Source organism: Schistocerca serialis, chromosome 12 (assembly GCF_023864345.2).
Source record: "Schistocerca serialis cubense isolate TAMUIC-IGC-003099 chromosome 12, iqSchSeri2.2, whole genome shotgun sequence".
NCBI lineage: Eukaryota > Metazoa > Arthropoda > Insecta > Orthoptera > Acrididae > Schistocerca > Schistocerca serialis.
Window position 1 is genome coordinate 9,210,051 of NC_064649.1, and position 16,032 is coordinate 9,226,082.

General features: G+C 43.8%; 1 protein-coding gene across 1 annotated transcript in view; it reads right to left on the reverse strand.

Moving 5' to 3' along the window:
- Positions 1–16,032, reverse strand: part of LOC126428242 (synaptic vesicle glycoprotein 2A-like) — a 71,928-nt gene that overhangs the window by 13,061 nt on the left and 42,835 nt on the right. The window contains exons 7-9 of the mRNA XM_050090157.1: positions 13,805–13,974; positions 6,904–7,068; positions 3,826–4,076 (exon numbers count right to left, since the gene is read on the reverse strand). Of these exons, the coding sequence (XP_049946114.1) occupies positions 3,826–4,076; positions 6,904–7,068; positions 13,805–13,974 (586 nt within the window). The remainder of the gene's footprint in view (positions 1–3,825; positions 4,077–6,903; positions 7,069–13,804; positions 13,975–16,032) is intronic.

Sequence of the window (16,032 nt, forward strand, 5' to 3'; positions counted from 1 at the left end):
TTTTCTGCTTTCGCACTCTTAGCCCGCTGCTTTTTAAATTTAGCTTCTTTTGCACTTTTTTCTCCTGTGGACGGGCCTTTAGCTCTTCTTCTATAGCCAGTTTCTCTGGAGTGTCGGTCACAATTGTAGACTTTCTCCTTTTTCTTCCTTTTCTTATTTCTTGCCTTGGGCCTACTATTGGTAACGGACGAACACTTTCGGGTGAAAAAGCTGCGCGAACTGAAGAATATGATCGTAAACCACTAGGTCCTGCATCACAGGCTGTGACATTTCAAAGTGTTTTCTCGCATATTACCACTGGATCAGGATTAGATGTCCTCCCGGCTTCAGATGGTTCACTAGAAATCGCTAATGATTCTGCTAAGGACATAGTTTGCTTTCCATAATTGGAAGCTTGTGCTGGGCGATCAGTGACAGAAGATGGTGCAAAATCGAAGTCACTGAACGCACTCCTATTAAATGGTACTATGCCTGTACAGTGAAATCCTGTTGCAATGTTTTTGGGAGTTACAGCAAGTGGAAGTGCTTCCCTTACCATTGAAGGGCTGTCATAAATTAACATGGTCTTTCCCGGATGATCCTTGATCCAGTTGTCAGCAAAAGCATTCACCATCTTTTTAAATGGACCATAAGCAGAACGGTCTAGAGAATGCATCCTGAGTGTACAGTGCGGTGGGAATGACAGCAAAACAAACCCCTTGCTTTTGCAATAGTTCAGGCTTCTGATGGACATATGAGATTCGTGATTGTCGAGAAGCTGTAAACATTTGTGCTCAGGAGTTGGTTTAGCAAATTTAACGAAGTGGTGCAAGAATAACAAAAATTCTTCCTCTTGTATCCAGCCACTCGCATTTCCTGCTCCAGTGCAACCAATAGGACCGTCTCGAATAAAATGGTCATGATCCCTCAAGCGAGGTAATACAAAGAGAGGTGGTGTACTGTTTCCCTGAGCGTTGATAGCAATAGCAACAGTGACAAGAGTCCCTCTTTCAGCCGACGTCATAGCTCCTACCTGCTTTATTCCCCGTTTAGCAGCAATCCTGTTTGGTTTCTGAACAGTGGTGGCACCTGTCTCGTCCATATTCCAGATGTCCATGGGCTGTAACCTATATCTCTCCATAACGCTGACCAGGTTGTTGAAAAAGGCATTCACATTTGTTGGGTTAAAGCTCGTTGCTCGAGCAAGACTTGTGGGTTGAGGCGACCGAATAAACAACTGGGGATTCCTCTTCATGAATGCTGAAAACCAGTCTGGACCAGCAGTTTGATTGTCCACCCAAGTTGATGGAACTGGTATATTGTTTGTCGTTGCCAGTTCGTGAGCTTACTTACGGATATCCTTACGGCAAAGTCCGTAAAATATCTCCGACGCTTTAATCACATATTCAGTTGTAATGTTTTCGTCTTCATCAGAGAACATTCGTTTTGCACTTCTACATCCAACACGAGGCATTGGTGTGCTGCTATCAGTCATACGTTTCTCTTTCTTTTTAATGTACCGGTACCGATGCAATGTCACATGGCATACATTGTGTTTCTTTGCTGCTGTTCTAAACTTATAATTTGCAACATCATCTGCCGCGGTTTGATATACAGTAGTGGAAGTTAGTCCTCTTGAAGTAGTCGTAACCCGTGTTCGTGGCATAATTCCTTGCAACGAAATAACTAAGTAAATAACAAGTCTGTTCAGTAATAACGAGTTTGTTCAGCAAGACACTGCAACTCCGAACAGTATCATACCTAATCTACTGTTCGCTAACGGAAAAAAAAACAGGGAACCTGCAGCTAATAATACTTTTTCAGTAACGGGGACGGAAGAAACTCTGTTACTTTCGTCCCCAGCAGTAACGTTTCTTTTGTCACCGACCACGCTTTTCCGTTTAATTGATATTTTAGACACAATCTATACAAGCAATGAAAAAGTTGATAATGGTGGCATAAAACGGAAAGTTTCACACAGTTAAATTATTACAGTAGACTTACGTTTACAGCGTGATGCTACCGTTATCACAAAACTAAGGAAATTGAGAAAACTTCGATGAGACACTGAAAAAATGTTTTACTGCGCCGCACTCAACAGAGACTCTCCAATACTGGCCAACAATTGGTAGGCAGCTGGGAAACATGAAGGGAATACATTGACTCACGTGATTTTCGGAACTACATGCGAAGGTAGGGGAGGGATGTTACTTTCATACCCTGTTACTTTTGTCCCCGGTCTCCCCTACCTAATGAACTTGGAGAACGCGACACCTAACAGTCGATTTGCAGTTACTATTCTCCAGCCTGAGGACTTCTTCTGATTATGGAAAAGCTGCCGATACACGCAGTAAATCAACGATGGTAACTATTTCCATATGTAGTTAGGCCCAAGTTTAAAAACTGCACCTGGTGTCATCAATTCGAGAACAATGTTTAACGAGCTTGAAGACACACCTTTAAAGTTTTGAAGGAAGGAGTTACCATTGATGTAATAAAGAACTTTGTTTTACCGTCACAAGAATGTAAAAACAACGTGGCAGCAGAAAAGGCAAGGTGTCTTCAACAGATGCTTATGTATTTGAACGTAGCTTTATGCGCTATTGAATTCAAAGAAGAATTAAAAATAATTCAATCACAGGATAGTGTCTCTGTAAAATGTTATTAAAAAACTGGTAAATACTTGCGCTTTTTTTCATTGGCAGTTACCGATAACTGCCGATAACCGCGTGCAATTAAGCAGGTTCTGCGTTTTTCAAAATAAAGTATTTATTTTCATAAAAGGAAGCGAATTTAAAAACTTTTTGCAATAGTTGTGTGACTCTTACTGAAGACAATAAGCAAAAAATCTTGTTCCGGTTTTTTCTTTAAAATATTTCTGTCAAAACAAACAAAACAAATTGAATAACTCGGGACCAGGTTTTTGTCACTTACACCCCATACCACCAAATGGCAGACACTCAGATCGGCAGCAGACATTGTGTGTCGATAGAGTATCAACCAAAACACCGATTTAGTTCGTACTATGTGCTGTCGTCCAGTAGAACATGGGTAAATCGTAATGAAATGTAACACCAGAGATACGGAGTGTAGGAAAGCCGTATCTGTCCGCTCTAAATCTGAAAACCACTGTGAGGTGAGTAGGTAGAGCATAAGACCATTGTGCGAAAGGTCCCTTTGCCGAAACCCACTGATGACGACTTTTTATCAGTTTACACGTGAACTTGTTATATGGGAGAGCATTTTTCTGTCAGATGAAACGACGTTTCCGAGTATGTACCAATGTTCTTTTGGCAGTCTGGTTCCGCTTCGCTAGTCGAAACTAGCAAACCTATAGCGTACATTTCTATACACAGGTGTGGTGCTGTCTACAAGTGCACGCTATAGATTTGCTAGTTTCCACTAGCGAAGCGAAACCAGACTGCCAAAAGAACATTGCTATATACTCGGAAACGTCCTTTAATGTGACAGAAAAATGTTCTCCCATATAAGAAGTTCACGTGTAAACTGATAAAAAGTCGTCATCAGTGGGTTCCGATAAAGGAACCTTTCGCACAATGGTCTGATGCTCTACCTACTCACCTACCAGTGATTTTCAGATTCACAGCTCACAGATACGCTTTTCCTATACTCCGTAGCTCTGGTGTTACAGTTCATTACAATTTAGACATGTTCTACTGGACGACAGCACAGAGCACGAACTAAATAGGTGTTTTGGTTGATACTCTATCGACATAGAACTTTCGGTACCAATCTGAGTGTCCGACATGTGGAGGTTTGAGTGTCGGTCCGTTATTCGTTTGCATTCAGCAGTTATTTGTTTGTGTGAGGTGTCGGGCTGCTCACCCAGCAGGAGCCTCTTGCTGACGATCTTGACGAGGGGGATGATGGCGACGTAGGCGATGGCGAAGCCTGCGCCGTTGATCATCGAGTTCTGGAAGCTGACCTCGCTAACCGTCGCCACGCACACCTCGGGCCCAGCGGTAGAGCTGTCCAGTGCGCTCGCTGTCCAGTTGGCACCACTGTCGGCGAAGCCGTCCACGGTGGTCCAGTTGGCGAAGGCAGATACTTCGGTGGTAGTGTATTCGGCTGTTATGCTGTAACATGTTGATTGTTTCTGTATGTCCGTCTTTTCAGAGATGGTTGCGTGCTTCGGCTGTTCAGTACAGACTGTCAAAACAAGCACCTTTCATCAAATAAAACAACAAGTTTACTTTTACCGGTCACTGTTTTTTTTATCTCCACAACGCGTTTGAAAGGTTTAAAGTTCCATCATCAGGTGGATTTACATTTGTTGGTATGGCGTGTGTGTGTGTGTGTGTGTGTGTGTGTGTGTGTGTGTGTCGCGTTACGATTTTTTGGAGTGACTATCTAGTGGAGAAACAAAACAGTATGGTTATGGGTTTGTTTTGACAAAAGACTAAACGTATATCTAATGGTAAAAGTAAAATAACTAAAACAGAGTACCTGCAGTGGTCACAGGTTCCTTTCACAGTCGTAACCCATCACATGTATGCTGTCATATTTTGTGAATAATTTGCCAAAAAGCTTTGAGCGGGAGCATTATCGTCATGCAGTTTCCACGAGTAATTTCGCCACAATCCCGATCGTTTTCTTCGGATTCCTCCACGCAAACGGCGCATAGCTTCCAGGTAGTATTCCTTACTGCCCGTACGACCATAAGGCAATACCTCATGATGCACTATCTCACTGTAATCGAAGAAAACAGTGAGAAGAAGCTTTACGTGTGATTCGACTTGCTGATTTTTTTTCCATCTTGGCTCTTCAGGCAGTTTCCTTTGGCATGACTGGGCCTTGGTTTCGTCAACATACCCATATGCCCTTGTTTCACAACCTGTTATAACCTTCTTTAGATGTTCCCGATCGTCGACTTCATTCAGCAATTTCTGAGCCATGTCTAGGCGAAGTCATTTTTGGTCGAAATTTAAGAATTCCTTTACAAATTTTGCTGGTTCAAAAAATATATATACAAAAAAAAAAAAAAATAATTAGTTGGCGAGAACCATCAGCAATCCCTCTGATGGTGATTCGGCGATTTTCCAGAGTAATTTTCTTTACGCCTTCCACACTGTCGTCAGTTACTGATGTCTTAAGGCATCCAGCGCTGTTGTCGTCTGCGGCGACTTCTCGACCCTCTGTGAAAAGTTTATGCTGAAAGTAAAAGTTCGCTGAGCACTCGAAAACGCATATAACCTTTTCGACTGTCAACAATAAACTAAACATTCAAAACAGCTGAGTATGCAACCATACATCACGAACATCTGTACTAACAAGATGAAAACAGTTTCGAAAATCGGATGTACAAATCCCATGAAATTAAAAAAATCCCATTAGTTTTTTGATCACGCCTCGTACGGGATGTTTCAGGACGAATAGAAAATATTTTAGATTATGTCAGTTTTGACTATTTCGAGTAAAACGTCTCATATAACGTGTATCCATTTGTTATTGGTTACAGAGATAGAGCTGGTTCTCATTTACATCTTACTCTGCAAATCACACTTAAGTGCCTGGCAGAGGGTTCATCGAACCACCTTCACTGTAATTCTCTATTATTGCAATCTTGAGCAGCGCACGGAAAGAAACGAACGCCTATGTCTTTATGTACATGCTCTGATTTCCATTATTTTATTATGATGATCGTTTCTCCCTACGGATGTCAGCGTCAACAAAATATTTTCGCATTCGGATTAGAAAGTTGGTGATTGAAATTTCGTGAGGAAATTCCACCGCAACGAAAAGCGCCATTGCTTTAATTATGCGCACCCCAAATCCTGTATCATGTCAGTGCCGAAGTAGCGGCTCTGAAACATGGAGAGCGGGATGTGGCCGGGGCAGCGGTGTGCTGCCCCACCCCCCTCCATACTGCACCCACTGACGTCACTGACGGAAGATGACAGCTGTCGGTCGATGACTGGTCCGTCAGAGCCAAGAGCTAGATGACTGATTGCTTTCCATCTTTTGGAATCTTGGTTGGAGTCTTTCTTTCTTTTTTCTTTTTTTTTCGTCATTCTTCTGACTTAACTGATGTGGCCCCCCACAGTGTGTCAGAGTAGCGTTTAGACCCACCAAACCCGATAATTCTTTTGTACATGTCCCGGTATACATCTTTCTCTGTAATTTCATCGAAGTTGCTCGCTGACGTCTTAAGACATTCTCTTCCTTCTTCTTGTCGGCTTTCTCAACAAGTTCCTCTCCTAGCAGATTCCGCAGAACCGCCTCATTTCCTAGTTTATCAGTCAAACTTTCAACAACCTTCTGTAGCAATACGTCTCAAACGCTTCGAATGTGTCTTCTTCTCATTCTCTCAAAGTCCCCTAATCACTTCCATACAACGCTGTTCTCCAGACATACGTTCTCAGAAATCTCTACCTTAAATTAAGTCTTACGTTTGATACTGGCAGGAATCTCATTGTGAGGGAATTTCTCTTTGCTTGACTTAGTCTGCTTGTGAAATTCTCCTTACTTTGTACATCACGTTTTATTTTGCTTGCAAACTGGCACAGTTCACTTACATTGTCTACAATGCTGCTCTCTATTTTGATGTTCCCTTTATTGGTAAATTTATTTCTGCTACTCTTCGCTACTTAGGTCTTTCAGTTGGTATTGTGTGCTCATTCCAGTCAATAACTCTCGTATTTGAATAGGACAGCTCAAACAACTTCTAGACTGTACGCTATTTACTCATGTGGCAACATTTTCGAAATGAATATTTGTATATCTTTGATGGTAAATATTTCAGCACTCGCTGTTGCATTGGGGCTGTGAGAAAAACACAGAAACTACAGTTTTAAGGAGGTCGACGACTCCACCACTGCTGAGCTGCTACCTTCTGAGAGGAAGAGGAATCACGATTCCCAATTGTTGTACTACACTGTGCGTACTTTCCCCCGGAGAACTTACTTGGAGTAGGTGGTTTGGAAGCGTTCCACGGCGACTGGTGGCGACATCTGGCCTGCCAGGATGGCGATGACGTCACACACGGCAGCAGGCTGCTCTGGGTAGGCGTCGTTGTACTGGCCCACTCGGTTCAGCAGCTCCGGCAGCCACATGTAGAACCCATTGGAGCTGCAAAGCCGTCACACCGAGCATGTAAAGACCGCCACACTGTAAAATAAACTGCGAGAAAAAAATTAGTATATCTGGAAACACGACATCGATTTTGATCCAATGGTGGCATATGCCACCTGGCGGATAGTACATGTATTGATAATTGTTTCAGCGTCATCCACCAACAGATAGCGTAGTGGAACAACTACCAGAGTATTATCTGTGTCCACCCTTTAATAAGTAATGCTCACATCCAGAAGGCTCAGCATGATGCAAAGGTATGAAGAAAGCAGGATGCACTCGTGTTTGCTACAGCCAACTGAGCAACTTTGAAAAGGGTCATACTCTGGTCTTCCAATTGGTGGGATGATCCTTTCAGAGAACTGACACACATGTTGGATGTGCTGCATCAGTTGTGCAACAATGTTGCCATCAGGATCATGTGAACATTCTCACACCTGCAGACAAGTTTCTGGATGTCCATACAGCACAGACGATTGTCAGGATAGTTGTATCATAAAGGCAGCAGTGGCAGATCGGACAGCTACCAGTGCACAGATAAGAGGACTTGTGAAGCAAGACCTTCAACACAAACTGGTGCAAACCAGTTATTATCAGTGGGACTACAGGCATGCTCACCTCTAGCCCATCTTCCACTCACACCACAGCATCGACATGTACAACTTGATTTGTGCCATCAGAGCATCACTTAAGAAATGGAATAACGCACTGTGGTCTTCAGTGATGAAAGCAAATTCTGCCTGCACGTTAGTGAATGTCATCTGTGTGTATGATGGAGACCTGATGAGCGCTCTCTTGTAGAGCACATTTGTCCAAGACTCACTGGGGGGTGTTAATCGGCACTCAGTATGTGCAGGATGTTGTTAGACCCATTCTTCTGCCATTATTGCGATAGGAATGTGATATGTTGTTCCACCAGGATAACGCTCACCCAAACACAGCCTTTGAAACTCAATGTGCTCTGCAAGATGTGCAGCAACTTCCCTGGCCAGCATAATCCCTGGTCGCCATTTGAGCACATGTTTGATATGATGGGATGTGAAGAGACTTGAGAACAACAACTCTTAGAGAGCCACATGAACAGGTCAAGCAGGCGTGGCATAGCATATCCCAGGACAGTATTCGCCATCTGTGTGATTGACTGCATGCCAGAGTCAGCGCCTGCATTGCCACTCATGTAAACTACACCACATATTATTATAGACGACTTTGCAGGGGTCGATATCTGCCATGCGGAGTGGCCGTGTGGTTTGAGGCATCGTGTCACGGACCGCACAGCCCCTCCCGCCGGAGGTTCGAGTCCTTCCTCAGACATGGATGTGTGTGTTGTTCTTAGCATAAGTTAGTTTAAGTAGTGTGTAAGTCTAGGGACCGATGACCTAATCAGTTTGGTCCCTTAGGAATTCACACACATTTGAACATTTTGTTGATATCTGGTACCGCTTGTGCTGTTGATCTGTAAATGTAGTCACTTCATGTACTCCATGTGCACTGTTGCAACAGTAATCTTGAGTGAATTGGAAATCTCTAAAATGGTGTACTATTTTCTTCTGGCAGTGGACTATGTTATTGCATTATAATATGTATAAATGTGTCACAAGAACAAAACATGAACATTTTGTGGCCAGATGACCGTTAACTTTGGAATGCTGTAGATGGTGTGGGACTGATGACAGACAGTGAAGTCATCCCCTCTTCCACTGATACAAGACATCACAATGGCGTGATGGGCTCGATAAATCCTCTTCCAAGCTGTTAAATATGAAATGCAGGGTAGTGATGTAGATGCAGGGGTAACTGTCAGCTGTATCGAATCAGCACGGTAAGATTGGTGGATATGTAGACATCACAGAATGGCATAAAGCAGCTGTCATCTGTAATGATAGAGGTGCCCAGAAGCACCCCATTGATGATGATGTCTGATTTGTTGGTGTATCAACACAGGCCGCCCAACGCATCTACAATGTATGGTGCTACACTCACAGGCATGCAACACGGCCTAAGAACAATGGTCGTAAAAAGATGCTGACTGACAGGTGTAGGAGGCGAGTGTTCTGCCTTGTCAATGAGAGTCGCTTTCCAGCCCCAAAGGAACTGCTGCCGTCAGTGAATGCGTATGCATGTCGATGAGTTTCTAAACTAAGAGTGGGAAGGGAACTCCTGTTGTCATTTTGAAAGATGAGAATGCGTATGAAGAGACAGAAAAAATGGTAACACGGAGTCATAAGGAATGACGACATAAATGTCCCACTCCATGTTCACACTCACCCGCATCAGTGGGCTCCAGCCAAGGTACGAAAAACACGTAACACCTCTGTTTTGAACCATGCCCTCCAACAACTGCGGAGGGCATGGTTCAAAACGGAAGTGTTTACATGTTTTGCGTACCTTGGCTTAAGCCCACTGACGCGGTTCAAGCCAAGGTTATTTTTTTTTGGCTTGAGCCACAACAGTGGGCTCAAGCCGAGGTACGAAAAACACGTAAACACCTCCGTTTTGAACCATGCCCTCCAACCACTGTGGATTAACCGCCTTATTGGGTCATCAGTGCACTCGGTGCCTTCTATCATGCGAAAAAAGGGGCAAAATCGGTATTAGTTGAACGACACTGCACACCTCTAGCCGGCCACTAGTTTTTTGTTTATTGATCAATTCAAAATGAGCAGCTTTATTTGCTTTTGTAAGCTATGGCCTTTTGCGAGGCACCCAGCATAAAATGTCCATTACTTGCATCTCCCTTTCAATACCCGCTCCGAAACTGGTTGAAATGAATCTGTGTTCACTTAGAGCAGCAATTCCTGTTCGATGTGAAACTGGTTGTGGTTGACAATGTGCGAGACTGGACTCTTGTCCTGGTCAGTTAGATTCTCTTACTGCCACTGTCCTTACGCTGTGAATACCACATCAGCCCTTGTACTCACATGGTATACTTTACAATGACACACTAACAAATTGGGCAGCTACATACACGAAATGGTCACGGTGGCGTCCAGATACGGTAGCTCCTTTCTATCATTCCATCATCATCTGGCTGTGCTTGTTACATACAACCAGCTGACACACACACACACACACACACACACACACACACACACACACACACACGCGCGCGCGCTCACATGCTACTTCATTGCTGTGGCTTACGTCACCAGTGGGGTATAACATGACTGCCTGGTATCAGTCCTCCACCATCTACAGTACTAGAAAGCGACCAGTTTGGTTTTTTAGATGAGCTTATTTTTTAGAACTTCGTTAGTAAATAGCATTTTCCAACATTACCCGAACACAGAATTAATGTTGCTGTTGTGTGTTTAGTCCCAGTTGGTGTTCACTTGTACGGAAGTCAGTCTGGCGCCAAATTTGAATGTTGTTTAAGTTTTTACCTGCCTCTGTGTGTGTTTAGCTGTTTCTGTTGTATTTTTTTCTGTATAGTTCACTTAAAAAGTTAAATAACGTGCCACTGCATAATGTAATGTAGTTGGTTATAACACTCTGGGGGTACCAAGTGGAGACACCTGTAACTGTCAGAAATGTATTGGGCAAGCTGCAGAGCATTTTCCAGTGCTAATAAAACATGATTAGTAAGTTAACATTTATTTGTTCAGATTTACACCTTTGTGTCTTCTCGTTAGCCTCAGCTGATGTGTCACACCGGTGACACAGTAAAATCCCATTGACTCCTGTTCTCAACCTGGCTGGCCACCAAGTCCACTGCTCTAGCAATTCAGCCAAAGTCTTTTGCGCTGCCGTGTGGCGGTTTGTAGCCGAAATCATACCATGAAACTATGCCTCCACTCCGTCAGAGCACCCTCGATCTCATTCTGGACCCATCGGGATGTATCAATCTGATGGAGATTGTGTAGTGAATTGATCCTGGCCCCACCAGACAGGTAAGCCCTTGGCACACTGAAGTGACTGCAAGTGTAATAAGGAACAGAGGCAGACCCCCTCACCCAGCTGTGATGACGATGTTAATGTGACAAGCACCACGAGATGTACCACTGCTGGAAGACCGTCAGTCTCCCAATTAGCAATATGGTACATGGCAGCCAGTGCAAGTGTCATGAGTGGCAGGTTGTGGTTACTTGGATGTTGTCACTTCAGGAATGGCAAACCGTTTGCCCTCGAGAAGTGCTGGAACATCTAGCACATGGATGTCGCTACACTATAATAATCACTGAATTTGGTATGAACGCCACCAAACCTCAGGATAAACTGAACTCAGAGCTAGAGGACAGCAGTATCCATGGAGACAGTGGGAGGTAATAACGCGAGGCTCTGTTTGTTATGACTGAATGCAGCCCACTTCTTTGCTAGTGCTGAATGAATGGCCCTCATTCTGCTGTGTTTGTTAACAATTTGTTACTGGCTCTTATTGCATTGTCAAGTGTCTGAAATGTTCTGTTGCATCTGAGGTAGTGTTTGTTGCCTCACACAAAAAGAACTAACGGATCTCTCTCTCTCTCTCTCTCTCTCCCTCTCTTGATTGAATTCTTACTGAATGTGTATCTTGTGCCTGGCGATTGGTGCTGATATAGCAATTTGTGCTCATGTACGTAACCAACTTACAGTGTTGATTGTTCCTTTCTGCTGTGTAGCTATATCACCAGCTTTGCCTGGTGTCATCTATGGCTCTGCTTGGGTAAACATTAGAAAAATTTTAATTTCTTCCACATTTCTACTCTGTGATGTAACAATATATTTACCTTCTGCTAATATCCTCTGTATGTGGAAGTTTTCTTCTATTGATAGGTTATGAAGTTCATGCTATGTGCTGTGACTGGATTTTCCCGTTTTTAAAACTCTTTCTATTTTAGCACAAACTTGCTGAAACATGTCTGGGGTTATTTGTTTGCAGAGCAGGCGGATCATATATCTAGTAATTTTATCTGCAAACACGGCCACTGGAAGTGCAGCAAAGCCAAATTCCAATCCCATGAAGATATGGAATGTTGTTGTGGTCATCAGTACTGAGACTGGTTTGATGCAGCTCTCCATGCTACTCTATCCTGTGCAAGCTTCTTCATCTCCCAGTACCTACTGCAACCTACATCCTTCTGAATCTGCTTAGTTTATTCATCTCTTGGTCTCCCTACACGATTTTTACCCTCCGCACTGCCCTCCAATACTAAATTGGTGATCCCTTGATGCCTCAGAATATGTCCTACCAACCGATCCCTTCTTCTAGTCAAGTTGTGCCACAAATTTCTCTTCTCCCCAATTCTGTTCAATACCTCCTCATTAGTTATGTGATCTACCCATCTAATCTTCAGCATTCTTCAGTAGCACCACATTTGGAAAGCTTCTATTCTCTTTTTGGTTAAACTATTTATCGTCCACGTTTGACTTCCATACATGGCTACACTCCATACAAATACTTTCAGAAAAGACTTCCTGACACTTAAATCTATACTCGATGTTAACAAATTTCTCTTCTTCAGAAACGCTTTCCTTTGCCAGTCTACATTTTATATCTTCTCTACTTCGACCATCATCAGTTATTTTGCTCCCCAAATAGCAAAACTCATTTACTACTTTAAGCGTCTCATTTCCTAATCTAATAGCATCAGCATCACCCGATTTAATTCGACTACATTCCATTATCTTCGTTTTGCTTTTGTTGATGTTCATCTTATATCCTCCTTTCAAGGCACTGTCCATTCTGTTCAGCTGCTCTTCCAGATCCTTTGTTGTCTCTGACAGAATTACAATGTCATCGGCGAATCTCAAAGTTTTAATTTCTTCTCTATGGATTTTAATTCCTACTCCGAATTTGTCTTTTGTTTCCTTTACTGCTTGCTCAATGTGCAGATTGAAGAACATCGGGGATAGACTACATCCCTGTCTCACTCCCTTCCCAACCACTGCTTCCCTTTCATGCCCCCTCGACTCTTATAACTGCCATCTGGTTTCTGTACAAATTGTGAATAGCCTTTCGCTCCCTGTATTTTACCCCTGCCACCTTCAGAATTTGAAAGAGAATATTCCAGTCAACATTGTCAAAAGCTACAAATGCTAGAAACGTAGGTTTGCCTTTCCTTAATCTATTTTTTAAGATAAGTTGTAGGGTCACGTGTTCCAACGTTCCTACGGAATCCAAACTGATCTTATCCGAGGTCGGCTTCTACCAGTTTTTTCCATTCGTCTGTAAAGAATCCGTGTTAGTATTTTGGAGCCGTGGCTTATTAAACTGATTGTTCGGTAATTTTCACATCTGTCAACACCTGATTTCTTTGGGATTGGAATTATTATATTCTTCTTGAAGTCTGCAGGTATTTTGCCCGTCTCGTACATCTTGCTCACCAGATGGTAGAGTTTTGTCAGGACTGGCTCTCCCAAGGCTGTCAGTAGTCCTAATGGAATATTGTCTACTCCCGGGGCCTTGTTTCGACTTAGGTCTTTCAGTGCTAGATATGGAATAAATACCAACAAAAAAGGAACAAATGGTTCAAATGGCTCTAAGCACTACGGGACTTAACATCTGAGGTCATCAGTCCCCTAGAACTTACAACTATTTAAACCTAACTAACCTAAGGACGTCACACACATACATACCCGAGGCAGGATTCTAACCTGCGACCGTAGCGGTAGCGCGGTTCCAGACTGTAGCGCCTAGAACCGCTCGGCCACCCCGGCCGGCAAAAAAAGGAACAGGAGGTGTGCTTATTTGTACGAAGGTGGGAGCCGTTTTGTGTGAAATGCTTCCTTGAACATACCGCAGCCCGGCGCTCACCTGGCGTACAGTCCGAACTGCATGAAGCAGGCGACGGCGGTGTAGAGCAGGTACGGCGGTCTGAACAGCGGCGCGGTCTGCCTCCACATGTGGCGGGCCATGGCCAGAGGGGACTTGGCGTTCACCCCGGCCGGCGAGGACTGCAGGCCGTCCTCCTGCAGGGCCACTACCTGGACAGCGGCACACAGGATTCAGAGGGATGGGAGGCGTCTGAGTGGTCGACCATCAGGGACACTCTCTGGAGCGAGCTGGAATCAACTTCCAGACAACAGAAGCGTCATCTCTGCGAACCAACATCGACTCCACATGCTGCATGCAGTCTTGTGAAACGCAGGTCACTCTGTACGTCCAAGAACCCAAGCCTACAACGTGTCCTTTGACTAATGGGACGATTGAGATTGAGTTCCGCGCCGTGTGTCAGTGAACAAAATATGGTTCAAATGGCTCTGAGCGCTATGGGGCTTAATATCTGAGGTCATCAGTCCCCTAGAACTTAGAACTACTTAAACCTAACTAACCTAAGGACATCACACACACCCATGCCCGAGGCAGGATTAGAACCTGCGACCGTAGCAGCCGTGTGGTTCCAGACCGAAGCGCCTAGAACCGCTCGGCCAGCGCGGTCGGCTGAACAAAATATGGACTTACAGAATGGTAGCCGAAGTAAAAATAACTGTGGCAGTTGCTGAAAACCGTTGTTGCAGGTATGGTATGTGTAAGGGATCCGTGAACCCACCAACATTGATGCTAGTATTCGACGCTCAGGTCGATAGCAGACAGGAGTCGATTGTCAAGCGCTGCGGGAGGCAGTGAGATTAGTGTCGAGTTCGACTAGTGTCGAGCGAGCGGTGGTGCTGGAGAGACAGGCAAGAATGGTGGTCGAGTGAGTTGTAAACGGTAAAATTCACCGGAGTATGACGAGTGAGCACGTCCCCCTGGTCGTCGTGGGGTTGACCCTGACTAATATCGATTCGCGAGTGATATGAAACAGAAAGTGACAAGTGCCGAATCACGCGTTTCGCGTCAACCGCGTCGGCCAGCAACAACCATGGATTGCAGTGAGGATTGTTGTGAATGTTGGCCATCATCATTGCGTGTGATGAAGTACCTAAAGCCAGTAACCAATAAAAAGATATAACTGTAATTAGACGTGTAAGGCGAAGGTAGCAACTGTCTCAGAATTTGTGTGTTAGTAGGAAATATATATCAGTTTTGTACATCGCAACCTTTGTGGTCCTTAATAATAGACAAACTTTCAATCATTCCACTATTCAGTCTCAGAACAGCCGCACTCGGTTGAAATACCCCCGAGACCACAGCAGAAAAACCTATAGTCTTTCATCCGTTAAGCACACGGTCGTATAATCATAATAATTAACTGTTTGGCGGCTTCGATAAATTACACAAAATCCAGTAAAGGAATTAAACGGGGTGTTTCATATGGCACAAGGGAAATGAGAAACTGGCAAGCGGCAGGAATGTAGAAACGCATACAGTTACGTTATGGTGTATAATCGAAAAGCACCCTTGTCGTATAATTCGTGTATACAACAAAAAATTATCTTCATAGTGGTCTGCAGGTATGAAGCCATTCTTCTAAGACAAAACAGGGCAGAAAAACAGAAAAGTAAAACGAGATTGGAGAGCAGGAAAGGCTGTGACGCTGTGGTACCAATACAGAGCCAATTTTGAAAGCTATCATCTTAGATGCAAGACTTAACTTTTCGAAAGAAAAGGAAATCGCGTGACATATCAGACACGCAGAGAATTACACGAGAAACACAAGAGAAGAGAATATGTGGAGAAGAAGAACAACGCAGAGATGTGTGAGGCTTGAGTGGAGTACCAGACACGCTAGCTCAAGTAACGAGTAAACAAAAGTGGTTAACTTGGTACCAGCATGTAATGCGAAGAGGTAGAAGTTGTTCTAACGACTGTGTTGAAAGGTAACGTGGATGGGACAATGTCAAGGGAAGGACTAACACAAAGACTGGTAGATAACATGGCCTGCTTCGAAGTGGTCCAACAATTCATGAACCAGTCCGTTTCTATGGTGTAAAAAACCGCCATAGTACCTGAGGCTTTCCAGTCTTAAGATTCCCACTCCCATTCCTTGCGGAGCTAAGTGGTCTTTAGCTTACCATATAATACATAAAGAGTAGTTCGTAGTTTTTGCAGACACAAGAGCTATAATTAATCGTGTTAAAGACGGTAAAGAAATTGGTAAC